This window comes from Crotalus tigris, unplaced genomic scaffold (assembly GCF_016545835.1).
Source record: "Crotalus tigris isolate CLP2741 ecotype Arizona unplaced genomic scaffold, ASM1654583v1 scf7180000024196.274895, whole genome shotgun sequence".
Classification (NCBI taxonomy): Eukaryota; Metazoa; Chordata; class Lepidosauria; order Squamata; family Viperidae; genus Crotalus; species Crotalus tigris.
Genome location: NW_024100424.1, coordinates 236,170 through 256,356, shown reverse-complemented (window position 1 = coordinate 256,356; position 20,187 = coordinate 236,170). Strand labels below are relative to the sequence as shown.

Here is a 20,187-nt window from a genome sequence, read left to right as displayed (position 1 = left end):
AGCATGAAAAGGTTGGTGACCTCTGGTCTAATTGGTATGCAGAAATATTTTATTAGTGCCTGGTTGCAGTAATTAGCTGAATATGAGCTAATAAACTAACCCCCAAATAAAGTTTATTTTATTGGTCAGTTGTCCAAATGAATGGCATTCATTCTGTTCTGAAACAGGTAGCTCCAAAACATGGAATGCTTTAAAAACAGTATTGTCATTAGAGGTAGGCATCCTGTATTTAGCTGGCACACTTGTGACTTGGAGAGAACCTAATTTCAGTAATCCATGCATTGCACATGAGGTTTTCCTTGAAGATGGTCTGAAGAGCTTCATTAGTACAAAATATGGCAATGAGAGAAGTAGCTGAAATTGGGCATCATGAACAGTGATATTACATTAAACCACATTATTCTTAGTTTCTCTTCCCAATTTAGTGGGTAGAGAGTTGTGGGTTTGGTTTATAAAGCCATGTATAGCTTCAGAATTAAAATAATGACTTTTATATATAAAATTTAAATTTATGATAATTTTTTAAAAATATCTTACTTTCTTTTGTGCAAAGATATACTGAGTGGTACTGAACAATTTTCATCTAGCTTGCAATCTTCCTTTTTAGGAAAAGTTATTGAGATGGTGGGTGCTTTTTAGCTCCAGAGAGCCCTAAAGGAAGTCTGCACTTTTTCAGTTGGATTTCAAACTGGGATATAGTTCCAAGATGACTATGCTTACATTTGTAGATGTAGATTCTACTCCTACCCAAATAGTTTAAATTGTAGAGCAGCACTTAACACTAGTATAGAGTACCTCAGCCTTGCTCTTTAGCTATGCTCTTCAGTATCCACTGTGGCAGGTTATCCATGCGTTAGGATTGTATAGAGAGTCAGCTATAGATTGTCATCCCATGCTAAGTCAGTGATGTGTCACATTTGAATCAATGTTTGGAGGTTGTCAGGCAAAATAAAGTTAAATGTAAATCCCTCCCAAGACTGAGCTTAGGTATAACGGCAATCATCCAGGGTCACTGGTCCTGTAGTTATTTTTGATGTGGTCATACTCCTCCCTGAAGGGAGTTAATGCATGATTTAAGGCTCCACCTGGACTTGTGGCTATTACATAAACTATATGGGGGTTATAACAGAGCCATTTGATCATCTTTGGCTACCATGAAGATATTATGCAACTAGTAACTCATTACTTTATCATCACCTATCTCTATTACTGTAACTACTTAATTAATTACTTTAATCTACCTGGAGCAGTATTTGGAGTCCAACTGGAATTTGGTGTGATGACAAGATTATTGTTAGTTCAGCCGTGCCATTGCAAGTTAATGCACTGACTAGACTACCAGTATTATTTCTCGGCCCATTTCAAACTGCTGGTACAGGTAGTCCTTGATTTACAATAGTTCATTTTGTAACTGTTCAAAGTTATGACAGCACTAAAAAAAGTAAGTTATGACCATTTTCACACTTAAAATTGTTGCAGCATTACTATGATCATGTGATCAAAATTCAGATGCTTGTCAACTGGCTCATACTTATGATGGTTGCAGGGTCCCGAGGTCATGTGATCGCCTTTTGTGAGGTTCTAACAAGCAAAGTCAAAGCAGAAGCCAGATTCACTTAACAACCATGTTACAAAATAACTGCAGTGATTCACCTAACAACTGTGGCAAGAAAGGTCATAAAATGGGGCAAAACTCACTTAACAAATTTCTCACTTAACAACAGAAATTTTGGGCTCAGTTGTGGTCATAAATCGAGGATTACCTATTGTGCCCTATATAGCAACCTCAGATTATATTAGGCAGTAACTTTGCAGACTGAAATAATTTCGTTTGAACCTTCATCATTATCTAAATTTTACTTTATGTTCAGAGAGTGTTGATTTGTTGTTTTTTATATTTTGATTCATTCCTATGAAATAATTATAATTTTAATGTGTTACAACCCACCCAAAGTCTTTTTGATATAGTGGATTAAAGCTCCTCCCAAAAATGATTAGGGTTAGAGTTGCTGAAGAGTGAGGGCTTCTTTCTTCTCTTACCCACAATCTACTGTGTTGATTGCGGGGCTGGTTGTTTGGCAGCCCTGCTCCCTGGATTTGAATGGGGGCACTTAGGAATGATCCAAGATAACTTTTGGATGGCTTTGGACTCACCTGGGAGAGGCAATCTTGAAGATTGCAGTTCCTTGTGGGACCAGACAGAAAGTTGGTAGTCTTTGTTTAGATCCACAAAAAGAATTCATTGGCAAGAATTGTACACTCAGAAATAATACAAACAACACAGACTGCAGAAAATACTCAAAGCCAAGAGTGTGATTCAGTGGCAGTAAATTGGCTGGAAAGAAACATGGATCCAGAAATAACAGGGTGTCTTCATACATCTTCCTGAAGCTTAATCTGTTGCTTTTATATATTGGTAGAGAACCCTCTGTGTGGATAAGGGCTAAACGAGTGTCAGAATCCAATTATATTTCATCTCTAGTTATCGACTATGGAAAATCCCATTTCTGCCCTCTCTGGATTCTGTCATACGATGAAGGGGAAGGGGGGTGAACAAAGGGGTTTTATGGCCCTCACTTCCTTCGGTACAACTTCAAAAGAATTGAATGTGGATACCACCAAAAGGACTAAAGCATAACAATGGGACCATCAGCTTTCATCTACTCCAGTGGTTCTCAACCTTTTTAATGCCGCGACCCCAAACCGGTCGTAAGTCAAGGACTACTCACCCAGTCGTAAGTCGAGGACTACTCAACTGGTGCAGCACCCTTTGCAGAATGGGACTTTTGGTGGGCTCAGAAAGGCAGAGACAGCCTGGACAATTCCTATTGGTTTTTGAAAGCCAATAGAATTAGACTCTATTCAAGCCAATAGAATAAAAGGGAGTAGCACAGCTAAGGAAAAGGGGAAAAAATGGCAGACTGCGTTGTTTGGCGACCCCCGTGAAATGGTCATTCGACCCCAAATGGGGTCCCGACCCACAGGTTGAGAACCACTGATCTACTCGTTTCTGAAGTCTCCCTTCCACCGGCAGTGAGGAAAAAGAGGGTGGAAATGTAATGCCTGGGATTGTCACTGGAAAGATGATGGGGTGGGGTGGGGCTGCTGGGGACCCCTTAAAATCTTGAACTGTAGAACTTGGCCCCCAAGTCCTGTCTAGAACGCCTGCCACCATTTTCTCTTAATAAAGGATGCCTGTTGGAAGAAATATTCCAAAAATTCTGTCTTCTTAAGATGCAAAGTGGGGTGGGTCCTTACATTAGACAGGACTTGCAAAATTAGTCCACCTGGAAGGGAGAACCTTGCCGGGGGATTTTGCAAAAATTACCATGTCAGATGGAGCAACGAAGGGAGAAAACTCCCCGGAAAGGGAGCCGCTGCCCCAACTGAAACCCTGCCAGATGTCGGGATCTGAGAGGTCAGATTCCTCAGGAGAAGAGGTGGTGGAGACACGGGACCACAAACCTCGTTGGTCAATGGGCGTTGGGAAGAAAGGCGAGTGGGAAAAGAAATCAAGAAAGGTGGCCGTGAGACAGGGGGCCAACTAACCAGAATGGAAGCAGGAGATGGAGAAATCCCTGCACGCAAGTGAAGAGGAAGGGAACTGGGCACCGTACTCGGGCTGGATCCTAGAGAAAGCTATCGACTTGATGAAGAGAACTCTCAGCTCCCTAGGAGAGGAGAATTCTGAGCCCTACGGCTGCCCCAGCTCCTGGAGCCGCAAAGGGAGAGACACCGAGGGGGAAGTGGAACCTGCAGTCCCGGGGACATCTGCTGATCCAGTAGTCCCTACTCCCCACTGATCCACAGATGGCGATCTGGATGGAAGACACTACCACCGACAACAAAGGCATCAGTCCATTCAAATACTCCCGCCGCTGGACATGAAATTCAAGGGGGAGCCAACACGCTTGAGGTTTTTCCTAACCCAAGTCCTCAGCTACATGGAGGAATACAGGCGGGACATCCCCAGCGACAAAATCTGTGTCCGGATCGTGCAATCTGCCCTGGACGGGCCGGCCACTGATTGGGGGGGTGAACTTGCACGACTCCAATGCCCCAGAGTTCAACAACTTTAACCGTTTCATGTCCTCTCTGAGAAGGCGATTTGAGAACCCCCTGGTGAAAGGATAAAAACGATGAGGCAAGGAAAATGCCTGGTAGCCGAATATATGCAAGAATTCCAGGCCATTGCCAGCAAACTGAACTGGCCGGAAGACATCCTCCTTAGCCATTTTAAAGACGGACTAAATTATGACCTATATGACGCTTGCCTGCAACGAGGGGACCCACACCAACTTGAGGAATGGTATGTCTTGGCAGAGGAAGCAGAGATCGACATATTGAAGAGGCACCCCGAGGAAAACAATGGAGCCGCTCACCACCTGAGTTGACAGGCAAACCAGTGAAACCATCGGCTACGGCCAAGAAGCGAATGGGGTGTTTCAAGTGTGGGAGAGAAGGGCATCGGGCTTTAGAATGCCGCTCAAAAGACCCCCAGCACAACCCAGACAGATCACTGGCCAGCAAATCCGGAAAGTCTCTGGCTAAGCCAAAAGAACCTCCATGAGAATGATGGAGGCTGTGGAATCCCCCACCTCTGCTCATCAGGGGGAAAGAACTCCAGCCTACACCGCAGGGCCAGTGGACACCTCAGATGACAGCTCGGAGGGCAAACCCCTGGTAAGTGGACACATCGCACCCATTCTCAAGACAGTGACTATATTAATTCCCTCCATGCCCGAAGCGGTGAAGGTAAAAGCCTTAATAGACTCTGGCTGCACCCTCTGCCTCATTAGCTCGATGCTAGTGGGGAATCTGGGCATTCCGTCGAGGAGACTGGAACAACCAATCTCATTTGGCCAGTTAGATGGGTCCATAGCGGGGGGGGGGGTGCCAGCTACCCTAGCCACTTTACCAATCCACCTCTCCCAGGGCAAACATGAGGAAGACATAACGTTTGTGATGACACCAGGCATGGAATGGTTAAAAAAATGGAACCCCTGGATGAATTGGAGGACGGCAGAAATCAAATTCCCGAAGGGGGACCCTATGGACTTAAAATCCCAAGGGGGGGCTACCAGAATCAAGAACAGAAAAAGCATCCATGGGAGAGGAAAAGGAACTACCAGAAATGCCAGAGGAATACAGAGACCTTGCTGAGGTTTTCAGTGAGGAGAGGGCAGACGAGCTCCCCCCCCCACCGACCCACAGACTATGCCATTGAATTCAAGCCTGGGGCAAAACTCCCGAAGCCCAGATTATACTCCATGAGCCCAAAGGAGGAGGAGGAAATGGAAAGATTTATAAAGAAAAACCTAGAAACGGGATTCATTGAGCTAGCCAAGCCTAAAGTGGCTGCCCCGGTCTTCTTTAGAGAAAAGAAGGACAGCTCTCTACGCCTATGCGTGGATTATAGGGCCCTGAATACAATCAGTGAAAGCAACCTATACCTTCTGCTCCTCATGAAGGACATGTTGTCACACCTCTCAAAAGGGAAAATATTTTCTAAACTAGACCTAAGGGAAGCTTACTTTCGCTTGAGAATTAAGGAAGGGGATGAATGGAAGACCGCATTTAAGTGCCCCATGGAGTGCTACCAATTCAAAGTCTTGCCATTTGGATTACAAGGGGGCCCCACAGTATTTATGCAATTAATCAGTGATGTTCTAAAGGAAGCACCTATTTAAGGGGGTCCTGGTTTACTTAGATGACATTCTTATCTTCACCAAATCAAAGGAGGAACATGTCAACCTAGTCAGAGCGGTTTTAAAGAAACTGCGAGTCGCCCACCTATATGCCAAACTCTTGAAATGCGAATTCCACCAGGAAAAGATAGACTACCTAGGTTATCGCATATCTCCACAGAGCATTGAAATGGACCCAGAGAAGTCAGAGCAATATTAGAATGCATCCCGCACAAGAAAACAACTGCAAAGTTTCCTGGGCTTCGCAAACTTTTACCGCCAATTCATCCCCTCATTTGCCCAGATAGCCCTGCCCCTCACGAACTTACTAAAAATGAAGGGAGCATCCTCAATAAAACCTAGCCAGCCACTAACATGGACAATGGAGTGCCAAGCAGCATTTGAGAGATTAAAGAGACTTTTCTCTGCCAAACCAGTATTGAGGCACCCAGATATGGATAAGCCCTTCGTAATACAGGTGGATGCAAGTGATGTGGTAGTGGGGGCTATACTATTACAAGAAAATGATGAAGGGGTGTTGCAACCCTGTGCATATACATCCAAGAAACTAATGGAAACGGAACAGCGCTGGCCTGTATGGGAGAAAGAGGCATATGGGATATGTTGGTCATTATTCACGTGGTGCCAGTTCCTTGAAGGCAACAAAATCCCCTTCCAGGTGTGTACTGACCACAAAAATTTGGAAGCCCTGAAAACACCCAGGAAGCTCAACCCCAAGCAAGCCCACTGGTCCCAACATTTTCACCAGTTCCAATTTACGCTCAAGCATTTGCCGGGGGGAAAGAACTTCCTCGCATGCCCCAATATAACAGCACGCGAACCACCAACTCTAAACCGATGATGGTAGAATCACAACTGGCACTGCCAGTAACCACCAGAGCCCAAGCTAAATTAAAATTACAACTGGGCAGCCAAACCGGAATTGAATTCTGGAAAATTTTGGAAACAGATGAATGGTTCCAGAAAAACAAAAATGTGTGCACAATGAGAGACGGGCTGCCTTGGGTGGGGGAAAAGTTATATATACCAACAATCCAAAGAGTCACATTCATGCAGCTTTGCCACGACACAAAATCAGCAGGGCATTTTGGATTTTTAAAAACATTGCACTTAATTAAACGGCAATTTGGGTGGCCATCCATAAAAAGGACATAGAAAGTTATGTGGCCAGCTGCCCAAAGTCTGCAACTGCAAAGAGGTTGCAAGGGAAATCGCCCAGAGTGTTACAAACAGTGGCAAATCCCTCAGCCCCCTGGAGGGAAATAGTAGGATTTTGTAGTGGAATTACCAGAAAGCAATGGGAATACTGTTGTCTGGATGGTCACGGACTTGTTTTCCAAACAGGTGCACTTCATCCCTTGCCAAAAGCTTCCCACCGCAAAAGCCTTAGTGAAACTTTTCGTCCAGTACATTTACAGATTGCATGGGGCACCCCAACGCATCATCTCTGATTGGGGAGTGCAATTTACATCTGCATTTTGGAAGGAATTTTTATCCCTCTTAGAGACCACTCAGGGACTGACATCTAACCATCATCCACAAGGGGATGGACAGACAGAACGGTGTCACTCAGTACTTGAGCAATATTTAAGATGTTTTCTTAGTTTCCAGCAGTCTGATTGGGCGGACTTACTCCCTTTCGCAGAAGTTGCCTACAATAATGCAGTCCACTCCAGCACAGGTTACACTCCTTTACAAATAGCCACCAGTTAAAGTTTCAACCCCATGCCAGAATTAACCCCAAAGGAACCGACGATCCCATCACTGAAAGAATAGATGAAAGAATTACAAAACACCTGCCCAATAGTTAGAAAAGCACTAGATGAAGCTAGGCAGGCATACAAAGCACAAGCTGATAAAAAAGGGTTGAGCCTACACCATTCATTATAGGAGAAATGGTGTACTTATCTTCAAAATACCTAAAGTCCCTACAACCCTATAAAAAAACTTGGACCAAAATATATAGGGCCTTTTCCAATTAAAAGAATCATAAACCCAGTAACAGTAGAATTAGAATTACCCAAAACTCTCAGGCAAATACACCCAATTTTTCATTGCAGCTTGCTGAAAAGAGAGCATCAGTTATCGTTAACAGCCAAAAATTCCCCCCACCTCCAATCATGGTGGAGGGCGAACAATACTTTGAAATAAAGGAAATCCTAGACTCTAGGAGATATCATGGAGCGATTCAGTACCTAGTTGCATGGAAACGCCTGCCTCACAAAACGAGTGGGTCCATAAATGTCATGTCAGAGCCCCGAAGCTATTAAAGAAGTTTCACACAGAGTATCCTAACAAGCCTGACTAACTTTTATACATGTTTTGTTTTCTTTCAGGTGGATCTATCTTATTTTTAAGGGGTAGGATGTCAGAATCCAATTATATTTCATCTCTAGTTATCGACTATGGAAAATCCCATTTCTGCCCTCTCTGGATTCTGTCATACAATGAAGGGGAAGGGGGGTGAACAAAGGGGTTTTATGGCCCTCACTTCCTTCGGTACAACTTCAAAGGAATTGAATGTGGATACCACCAAAATGATTAAAGCATAACAATGGGGCCATCAGCTTTCATCTACTCCTTTCTGAAGTCTCCCTTCCACTGGCAGTGAGGAAAAAGGGGGTGGAAATGTAATGCCTGGAATTGTCGCTGGAAAGATGATGGGGTGGGGTGGGGCTGCTGGGGACCCCTTAAAATCTTGAACTGTAGGGCTTGGCCCCCAAGTCCTGTCTAGAACGCTTGCCATCATTTTCTCTTAATAAAGGATGCCTGTTGGAAGAAATATTCCAAGAGTTCTGTCTTCTTAAGATGCAAAGTGGTGGCATGCGATAGAAGGGATAAGGAGAGGAGTTAAGATAGATAGATTTTATACAACATCTCTTACATACAATTACTTAGATGGGATGGTAAAAATTGGCAGTTAAAATCTTTGGAAGATTTAACACAAGAAAATATTATTTATTCATGGTTTCAGTATAGACAAATAGTGGATAGGTGGAAGATAGATTGTAATGTGGGTTTGATTAGAGAAGATGAAAACTTGTTAAAACAAATAAAAGATCAAAGACGAACTCACATTAAGAGAATTTATGGGGTGTTAGTAGAATTGGATTCAGAAGCAGAATTAGTCAAAGAATGTATGATTCAATGGGCACAAAATTTTGGTGAACCAGTTCTATTAGATACCTGGGAAATTATTTGGGTGAGGAATGTCAAATTTACACAAGCCCAAAACTTAAGGGAGAATTTTTACAAAATGTTTTATAGATGGCAGCTTGATCCACAAAAAATGTCTCGCATGTATCCTGACTTACAGCCTAAATGTTGGAGATGCGGATGTTTGGATGCTACTTACTATCATATCTGGTGGTCGTGTAAAAATATAAAAGCTTTTTGGATTAAGATATGGTGGAATATTCAAAGAATTTTTAGAAGGAGGGTAAAATTTACCCCACAATTGTTTTTGTTAGGTATTGTTACTGATTGTGATACTAAAGAGACTACATTGATGTTAAATTTAATTACAGCCGCAAGGTTGTTAGTAGGGCAATGTTGGAAGAAGGAATCTTTGCCTACTTTGCAAAAATGGTTTTTTAAAGTTTCTTATTTGGCGGAAATGGCAAAGATTTCGGCTTTTTTGAAGGATCAATCGCAAGAGAAGTATTTTGCGGTATGGAAAAAATAGATTTTATGCAACATAAGTTGGATATAAAATATTATTTAGTTTTTTAATAACTTATATGTAATATTTAAAATTTAAAATATTTTATAGACTTTACTTTCTTTTTATTTTTACTTTTTACTTTTATTATACTTTCTTTTATCTTTTTCTTTTTTCTTCTTTTTTCTTCTTTTTCCTCTTAAGTATTTTTCTTTTGGTATTTATGTTTTTCTATATATATATTATTGTTAATTATTTTATAATTTGTTTAATTAATGTATTTAGATTTATTCATGGTTTATATCTTTTTTAAGATTTTTTGAAGAAATTTTAATTAAGCCTATATTCAGCTCTTTGAAGGTCGGGGGAGGGAATGGGAGGTTTGGGGAGGTTTGGGGAAGGGTTGTTTTGTTTTTGTAAAATTTTTAAAAAATTTCAATAAAAATGTATTTATAAAAAAAAGATGCAAAGTGGTGTTTGAAGGAAAGTGGGAATGAACTTATAATATTTAATTGGGGAACAATCTCATTTAGCTTTTTTGGGGGGAAGATAGATTGGTTTTGGAGATTGGTCTTATTGTATTTAATCATTCAGCAACTAATAAGAGATGGGATTAAGAAACAAACATGGACCTTTGATCTGGGACTACTTAGGATAAATTTTTGGGATGATCTTGGATTGAAGCAGTGGTAAATTTTCTACAAGTTGATTACAGTAATAGTTTGCTAACAGAATTTTGGAATTTCAATTTTGTCTTTTATTATTAATAATATTTTACTGCATTTATGCTTTTACATAATATTTCTATTATTTTTCTTGTTAATTATTTGGTTATTAATATAGTATATAGATGACAGGCTAGCAATTTATAAGTAGATTTAGTAGTTTAGTAGTTTAAAACTCTTGACTTGATTTGCAAGGGGTGAGAAATTAATGTTGTATTATATTAATCAGCATTCAACTAGGGAGGATGTTATTTGTATATGTGTTAATCTTTTTCTTTTTCTAAGACACTTTTGTTGTTTTTTCTTTTTCTTTTTTTTAACGTTTTGGTGTTTTGTATTTAACCTTTGAATAAACTAAATATTATGGAGATGGATTTAAAAATATAGCATGAATGAATTAATTTTATTTTTAATTATCATTGCATTTAAATTATACTAGAGGCATAGGTTTTATTTGCTTTTGTTCTTGTTCTGGATCAGCTATCTTTTACTTATACATTAAGTTAATATACTATTAATCATATTTATTAAGTATTATTTCTGTCATATTGTACTTACGACAGTATATTTTCTTAGATGGATATATTTTCTGTCAATGGAAATTACTGGAAATTCAGTTTTCATGAAATAAATTTAATTTCACCTTTGTCAATTTCAGCATCTGAACCCAATCTCAAACTGCGATCTAGATTAAAGCAGAAGGTTGCTGAAAGGCGCAGCAGTCCTTTGTTAAGACGAAAAGATAGTCCTGTAGCTACAGCTCTTAAAAAACGTCCATTAGATGTCACAGGTAAGTTGGAGTGGCACCAATTTTACTACATTTTAATTTCAAAACAATCAGATAGATTGGGAAGATTAAGACAATTGCAATGATCTTAATTTTTCTTAAAAATGTTGACATTCCAGAAATAATAATACAGTAAGGGGTAATAAAAAAGGATAGGGCTGCTACTTGGAGAAGATAATAAAATGATAGCAGGTGATGGGCAGAGGGCAAAGCATTTCAGTTCCCATTTTTTTCAGTTTCATTCCCAAATGGACCTAAACGGAACAATTAACATAGGGAGGGAAAGGCTCAACAAGTTAAGAGAATAGTTAGTTAAGGAGTATCTGCCTTCAAAGAACAAGTTTAAATCTTCAAGATGAGAACAGCTATATCCAGGAAGAAGCTTGCAAAAGTTGTATCAGAACTTATGATCCCTATGATCTTTGAGAAATCACAGATGACTGAAAAAGATCAGATACTCTTTGATCTCTAAAAATATCTTCATTGATTTTTTTAAATATGGTAAGGAATTTTGAAAACCAGATTAAATAATTATCCAATTCAACTTACAGTTAGCAGAGTTATTCTAAGGTAGTTTCTCACATTTCACCCTTTCCCAACCTCAGGTATCTCTGTTGCAGTGGTCCTATTTTTTTCCCCTGTGTTCCAAGGTCATCTAGAAATTCCTTCACAAAAGCATCAGTATAGGGACAATACTGATAAGCATAAGTGTGAAATGAATCTAGGTATTTTGAGAGGAGCCAACAATGTGATAGAGCAGCAAACAAAGCCAATCCAATCTTAGGCTTTATCACATTGGAGTGGAGATAAAGCAGATGGCCCAGAGCACATTCCTCTCCCATTCACACCCCTAAACATCAAAGGGGTGAGGAAACAGTGACGGATCTCCCCCCCTGAATTAATGATGAGAAGATGGTTCTGCCGTAACCTGGTTCTATGTAATGTAGGGCTTTAAAGGTCATAACCAATATCTTGAATTGGACCCAGAAGCAGACCAACATCCAATGGTTTGCGGATACTCAAAATTGGTTCACATGGCCAAATTCTGTATCAGCTGAAGCTGATAGCCTCATGCAATGAAGGTAGTCCTACAATCATTGACTGTTCAAAATTACAGTGGTACTGAAAAAAGGGATTTAGGATTGTTTATTGCACTTATGCCTGTCACAGAATACCTACAATCACATGATCAAAATTTAAGTGCTTGCTAAATGGCATATATTTATGATGGTTGTAAGTCCCAGGGTCATGTGATCATCATTTGCAACCTTCCCAGCTGTTTTTTATAAGCAAAGTCAATAGGGGAAGACGGATTCACTTAACAACCACATGATTCACTTAACAATTATAGCGATTTGCTTAACAGCTGTGATAAAAAAAATCATAAAATCAGGCATCTCACTTAACAACTGCCTTTCTTAGCAGTAAAATCCTGGTCTCAATTGTCGTCGTAAGTCAACAGCTTCCTGTAGTCCAAATGAGAGATGACCAGGACACAAGTAACTAAGAGAAGGGCCTCCCTATCCAGGAAGAAGTGTAACTGTTGCACACAAAATGAAGTTGAACAAAGACTTTTCTAACCATGACTGCCACTGATTCTTTCAGCAGAAGTATAGGATTGAGAATCAGTCTGTTTCAGAAAAGATTATTTATCTATATGAAGTCAGTAGCTACATACAGATCTGGTAGTATATGATCTTGTTTCCATAGACCTCCCAAATATTTAATGTTTGTTAAGGGTATTAATAAACATTTTTAACATATTTTAGAATCTGCATGCAATAGTGCTCCTGGATCTGGCCCTAGTTCTCCAAACAATAGTTCCGGTAATATAAGCACTGAAAATGGAGTTGGATCAGTTATAAATATACAAACAGAGGTAAGATACATTCCTTTGCTTAATTCCAATCAGTTTCTATAGTATACCAGTTTCTATAGTATACCATGTTACATTATTCATTGTGGAAGAAGATACTTCATTGAGGATGTTAATAATTTTTAAGAATGTAAATGGACTTTTTGAAAATGCTTCCTCTTTTTAAATAATAGTAGATCTGTAATATTTGGGCTCTGTACTGTGTGAAAAAACCCTACTTTTTAAAAAGGTTTAGTATGGAAGCGGATAATATTTTACTATTAAAAAGTATTAATACTGCCTTAAAGCAATGGATTTATTTAGTTGCAGGGTTTTTTTTAAATTTCAACTTATGTTCAGGGAAGATAGTATCCATGGATTCTATTCTATAAGTTTAATTCTCCTGTGAGCAGAAGCTTTTTCATTAATATAGCAAAATATTTTATAGTCTCATACATAGAAGAACAAAAAATATGAAAACAAGCTTATGAGAACATCTAGAACAGGGGTGTCAAACTGCCGGCCCACAGGGCGGACACGTCACCAGGAAACCGCGCCCATCCCATTGCCGGCAAGGGGGAAAAAGGTTCAATACGTCACGCGATGTCACATGATGTCGTGAGTTTGACATGTCTGATTTAGAAGATAAAGGAACAAATGAAATTTTTATCAATGACAGAAACTATTAAAGATTAATAATTGAAAAGGTTTTACGTGTGTTGAAAAATGTTAAATTTGGTACCACTAACTTTATATGGAGAAGAACTCTGTAAATGCCAAGTCACTAATTGTGAAGCTTCTCAAGTATTTATTTTCTTCACATCTTGAGGTCTTGCTGTGGTGGTGCACAGCTAGCTTAAAAGCAGTCTTACAGCTATTGTCTTCTCAACTCACGGAGGGCTTTAATAACAAAGCAGGTCATTGATTTAGGAAGTTTTTAACACATCTGATCCAGATTTTTAAAAAATTAAAATTAGGTGTTATGTTATATTATACTACCTCATCCCCTCATTTGTTTCATATTAAAGTTAAAAGAAATGGAAGTCTTATATTAAAAGCCAAAGGCTCTTCCAATCCTTTTTAGAAGTTCCAGGCAGCAGCTATAGCAATACTATACCTTGAATCAGGAGAATCTGTCCAGCACTCAATTGTAACAAAGACTTCTGAAATTTATAGCAGAATGAGATGTGTAAGAATTTATCTGTTTCTTTTCTAGTAACTACTTTTCATCTAAACCACGGGTCGACAACCCGCGGCTCTGGAGCCGCATGTAGCTCTTTCAGCCTTCTTCTGCGGCTCCCAGTCCTCCTCCGTCATTTACAGAGACGGAGAGAGGCGCTTCCCTTCTCTCTCTCTCTCTCTCTCTCTCTCTCTCTCTCTCTCTCTCTCTCTCTCTCTCTCTCTCATCTTCTGCTCACCTGGCCAGCTGGCCTCACGCTGTTTTCCAACAAGCTGACGAGCTTATCGGGCGGGCTCCCTGCCCTTGCTGCATCTCCACAGCAAACAACAGAAAGCAATAGCTCTCTTTCTCTCTTTCTCTTTCTCTCTCTCTCTCTCTCTCTCTCTCTCTCTCTCTCACACACACACACACACACACACACACACACACACACACACACTTTTACTTACTTAGTGGGGGAAGAGGACTGGCAGACCAAGGGCAGGAGAGAGCCAGTCCAATAAGAACGTGTGTCAGCTTGTCAGAGAAGAGCGTGAGGCCACCTGGCCAGGTGAGCAGAAGATCGGAGGGGGGGGGGAGAGAATGTGAATATGAATATATGTTGTCCTTACTGGACTTTTAGTAAAGAACGTTTAATGAAATATTTTGATTTTTTTTTTAATTAAGAGGTGAGGTATGGGGATAATTATGCTGTATTTAAAGATGGTACAGTAGATAAGCTACTAAAATAGTTTTCACCTGTTAGGATGAAGGAGAAAGGTTTTTTTTTCCCTCTTTCTCCGGCATAAAAATTTGTTTTCTTTGTAGCAGTTCATTGATTTCATAAATGCAACACGCTATAGTTTTTTTATACATAGCATAAAGGTAAAAAAGGATATATGCAGTGTTATCTTCATTTTAGATGTCAAAAGGGTTTTGTGGCTCCCAGTGTTTTCTTTTCTGTGAGAAACGGGTCCAAGTGGCTCTTTGACTGTTTAAGGTTGCCTACCCCTGATCTAGACCAATAAAATGATTTTTTGTGCCTAAGTAGCCTAAATTCATAGTGAAGTTAGATCTAAATAAATTGCCTCTATGTAAATAATATTTATATTTTTATGTAAAATATGTCAATGAGTGGAATGGCTTGCCTCCAGAAGTAGAGGATGCTCCATCACTGGAGGTTTTTAAGAAGAGACTGGACAGCCATTTATCTGAAATGGTATAGGGTTTCCTGCTTGAACATGGTGTTGGACCTCCAAGGTCCCTTTCAATTCTGTTATTCTGTATGCGCTTCCCATTCATCTTCTTTCAATCTAGCTTCTTTCCCTTAATATACTATTTCCTTCTTTGCTTTGCTTCTTTGCCAGTCACTATTATCAAGTTCTGTCTACATTATGCCTTCCTGAACTGTGTATAGATTTTGCATGAAGGCAATGACATGTTTTGGAAATAATTTTTCTAAGCTATTCTGGGTTTTATATGATTAGGCACAATTGAAGACATTTTAATATTCAAAAAAACACGTACTGATTTATTTTTGGTATTCTTTGGCTTTCTCAATTAATTACTGTACATCAGCAATGTTTTGTTCCTCAGCTATGTAGGGATTAGATCCCTATATAGACACTTCAATACTTCATCCCAAGAAAGTAGAACTCATGGAAGCGGTTTATTCCAAAAGGAGCTTTTATTAGGAGAAGCTTATAGTAGGCATAATAGACAGGATCTGAGGATTTCCTGCCAGATCAATAGGTAAAAAGTATCCCCAAGCATAGTCCCACCCCATAGTTTATTGTAGCGATAGAGGAAACAAGGCAATAAACTGCAAGCACTTCCCCCCTCCCTTCTAGGAGTATGGCAGAACCCAGGGAGAGAAGAGAATGCAATATGGGTAGAGAGAGAAAAGGAAAAGGCCCTTTAAAATATGGGTTCTGACAGTCAGTTTTAGAAAACTGACTTGAATGTCTATGTAGGGATTTAATCTACAATTGACTAAGCCAGACACATCAAACACAAGGCCTGTGTGTCAAATTTGGCCCGTGAAATGGTTGGATCTCACCCACAGAACTGCCCTGGAAACGACAAGAGTCTAGCCCCCGCCACTTCAGTGCTGGATTAGCCCAGGCCGGTGTTCCCCCTGGGTGTATGCACAGAAGGTGCCAGGTGCATGGGGGCTGGTGGAGCCCAGCAACAGCTGCAGCTCTTTGGCAGCTCAACCGCTCATTGGCCGGAAGCGATAGGCAGAGACGTCCAATAAGCTGTAATTGGTCCCTGCAGTGCACTCAAACACCTCAGGGCCCAGCAGCCAGGCCATTCTGTCCTGCAGCAGGAGCCTTGCCGTCCCTCCATCCTCCTACAACCCAGGAAGGTCGTGAATCCACCGTCACAGTCCGCTGGGCATACAGTAAGCTGCACTTGGCCTGCCCTACCTGCAGCACATTTGTGCACTTGGGGTCTGTAGCTAGGCAACTTCTATCATGCCACCTGTCTTGCGTAGCCCCACGGTGGCACCAACAACAATCTCGTCACCTCTCCTCTCTCCTCCAGCCTGGGAAGGCCACAAGCCCGGAGTAAGCTGCCATCGAAGCCCACTGGGCATACGGTAAGCTACACTTGGCCTGCCCCACCTGCAGCATATTTGCACACCTGGGGCCTGCAGCCAGGCCACCCCTGTCATGCCACCTGCCTCACATCGCCCTGTATTGGCACCAGCAACAATATCATCACCCCTCTACTCTCCCCTCAGCCCGTGAAGGCCACAAGCCTGGAAGAAGCTGCTGTTGCAGCCCACCTGGCATCTGGTAAGTTGGGCTCAGCTCACTGCACCTTAAGTGCATTTGCATATCTGGGGCCTGCAGCCAGGCCACCCATGCCATACTACCTGTCTCTTGTTGCCTTGAGGTGCCCCACGGCATCAACAGCAGCAGCTTCGAGGAGGTAAGCGCAGCCAGGTGAAGCGGAGCCAGGCTGGGCTGGGCTGCAGGATGTCTGTCCCACAAGGTCGAGGCTGGGCTGGGCGCTTGCCCTCTGCTACCCAGGGCTACAGGCAGCCTGTACTGTCATCTGGGGGTGCTTCACATGGCCTGAGAGGGACAGCGAGGCCACTCTGTTGGTTGAGGTTTTGGCACTCACCGCAGGGCAAGGGAAAAAGTCTCAGGTGCTCCCTGCTCTGGAGGCAGTGAGCCTCACCAAATGGTCAGTCTGGCACCACCCAGCAGCTGGCAACATCGGCCTACTGATCCCTTAACCCTTTGCATGCTGCCAGCTAGGAAGGGAGGGGAGGACATACAGGCAGGAGAGTCTGAGGGGCTCCTGTTCCTTCAGGTGCTCCAAGGCCATCTCATCCTTGGGAAGCATCCCCACAAATTGAAGATCCAGCAACATATAATAGTTGAGTCCTGTCTCTCTCAATCTTTGTAACCTTAAGACGGCTGGACTTTAACTCCCAGAATTCCCCACTCGCAAAGATCTGGACTGAAAGTACAAAGGGGTTCAGGGTTCAGCGAGGGTGGCACAGGAGACATTGCCCAGAGGCCCAAAACCCTTCATTGGCACACCACACACATTAAACCACTGGCACCCAACACCTGATGGGCATCCTCCCCCATGAGCTTCATCCCCTTGTCCCCTGGGTCCCCAAACCACATCAAGCTCTGAGGCTTTGTAGAAAATATCTGGAACTAGCATCGCCTGCGAAAGCTAAATTTTGGGTGGATATTTCAGGGATTTAGAGCTCTATTTCTGGGCTTCTTGGACATAGGAGAGGTTGGGAAAAGATGAAGACCATGGCTCCTTGTTTCCTGTTTGGGAAGCCTGGATGTGTCTTGATTCCGCCCCCCCCCCAAAAAAAAACCCAATCAGAGACTGAAAGGCAGCCCTGAAAATATCAGAATTTGATTAGAAATTGAGATAGCTTAACTAGAGAGACTGAGTAGCCCTTGTGGCTACTAGACCAGCTTCAGAGTGATGGTGGATTGCTGATTTTTTTCCTCCACCCATCCAGGATTTCTCTTGTATAAAATATATAATTTCAATTGTATCAAAGAGGGCTGCAGTCACTTGCTTTCTCTCCATAGATGCTGTGATGTTGCTAAACCTGCTCAAAACATCTGGCCTTGCAGCATCCTACTGAGTCTCCAGAGTAGATCCTAGAGCACTCACAACTGCTTGGCTCATGGAGCACCTTTCAGCTTTCTGTGCAGTCTCATACTCCATATACATTGGCTGTGAAGAAGATCTGCATGCCAATATTTACACACCTCCAAAGTGGCCAAATGGAAAGTGGACTTGAAAATAGGTGCTTTCAAAAGAGGTGGAAGGCAAGGTATCTGTTTGTTGACATTGAAGATAAGGCCTGTGCATTGTTTGCGGAGCTACTGTGGCTGTATTTAAAGAATATAACTTGAGATGGCACTATGAGACGAAACAGGACAAGTACAAAAACTTTGACATATAGCAGAAGCTACAGAAGGTGGAAGACATGAAAAAGAGTCTGATGTCATGGCAATATATGTTTACAAAAGCAAAATCACAAAGTGAAGCTGCTGTAAAAGCTAACTTTATAGTGGTAGAAAAGATAGCTAAATCAGCCCAGCCATTTACAGAGGGGGAGTTTTTGAAGCGCTGCATTATTAAAATGTGCAAAGTCTTGTGTCCAGACCAAAAGCAAGCATTTTTTAATGTAAGCCTAAGCAGAAATACTGTTACTGATCGGATATGTGAGCTTGCCACTGATTTACAAGGATAATTGGTTGAAAAGGGAAAAGATTTCATTGCTTATTCCCTTGTTGTGGATGAGAGCATTGACATCTCTGACACGGCACAGCTGACAATCTTTATCAATGGAGTGGATTCAAGTTCATGCATTATAGCAGAACTTTTGGATATGAAATCTATGCATGGCACTACCACAGGAAAAGACATATTTGAAGCAGTACCTAAATTTGTAAATGATATGAAACTGCCCTGGGACAAACTTACAGGACTCAAAAGAGATGGCATACTTTCAATGTGTGGGGAAAAGAGTGGATTAGTGGGAAGAACGCAACACAAGATGAAGAGCGAGAATTGCCCAGTGAGCTGACAGCATATCACTGCATCTTACACCAGGAAACACTATGCGGCAAAGCCCTGGAGATGGAACATGTAATGAGCATTGTAACACAGACAGTTATCTTTATAAGAGCCAAAGGTTTAAAATCACTGTCAATTTAAGCCTTTAAATACATTCTGTATTGGAAATACATTCTGAACTTCGTGATCTGCCCTATCACTGATGGTATGATGGCTAAGTTGAGAAAAAGTGTTCAATAGATTTTGCTAATAAACTGAGCACACTTCACACATTGCTTTATTAATTTTGAAGCACAGAAATTAAATTTTGGACTGCTCAATAATCCATTTTCAGTCAATGTGGAGAAAGCACCTGTAAACATCCAGATGGAGCTGATAGAACTCCAGTGTAACAGCAAAGTATGATTCTATAGCCCGCATAGTTCACCAGGTTCATCCCTGAAAGATGCCCCAACTCCGCCTACAAGCTGCTCAAATGCTCTGCATGTTTGGGAGTACATACCTGTGTGAGCAACTTTTCTCTGTGATGAGGGTGAATAAAAGTACACAGAGATGTCTTTTCACTGATGCACACCTCCACTCTATTCTGAGAGTTTCCACAGCTCAAAACCTAACCCCAAACATGGATGAACTTGTAGCTAAGAAAAGATGCCAAACATCCAATTTGGACAAAAGGGCATGAGAGAGAACTAAAAAGCTTATGTTTTTTCTTTGTTTTAAATTTGTTTTTGCAGATTTATTTGAAATAAATAATTTATTTGTTCATATTTGAAGTGTTAATCCTTTTTGCCCCACTTCTTAGACACACACTAGACATTTCTGAACTAATATGATACAATAGTCTTACATGCAACTAGCCCTTTGAGGACAACCACAATGCTGATGTGGCAAAAGTTTGCAGGAAGCAGTTTCTTCCAAGTCCAACTTCTGCCTTGAAAGATCTCTGGAGAGGAGGAGGGGGTGGCAGGGTAGCTGCATTTTTATTTATTTATTTATTTATTTTTAAAATTTATAAGCCGCCCCACTCCCGAAGGACTCTGGGCGGCTAACAATAAAAAACACATAAAACATAACAAAACAACAGTACAAAGACAATCATCCAGGGCTTAGGTTTAATAAATGAGGGATGGCTGCTCCAACAAGCCAGCATCGTTACCATGCATGATTGGAAACGGGGATTCCCTTTCAAGAAGGGCCAGCCTTCCTCATGCTGGACCGG

The 20,187-nt window shown here is 41.3% G+C and overlaps 1 protein-coding gene across 3 annotated transcripts in view; it reads left to right on the top strand.

The window, feature by feature from the left end:
* The window catches only part of HDAC4 (histone deacetylase 4), a 223,581-nt gene that overhangs the window by 7,600 nt on the left and 195,794 nt on the right, over positions 1-20,187 (top strand). For all 3 annotated transcript variants that reach the window (XM_039323459.1, XM_039323460.1, XM_039323458.1), the window contains exons 2-3: positions 10,753-10,884; positions 12,651-12,760. In XM_039323459.1, the coding sequence (XP_039179393.1) occupies positions 10,753-10,884; positions 12,651-12,760 (242 nt within the window). The remainder of the gene's footprint in view (positions 1-10,752; positions 10,885-12,650; positions 12,761-20,187) is intronic.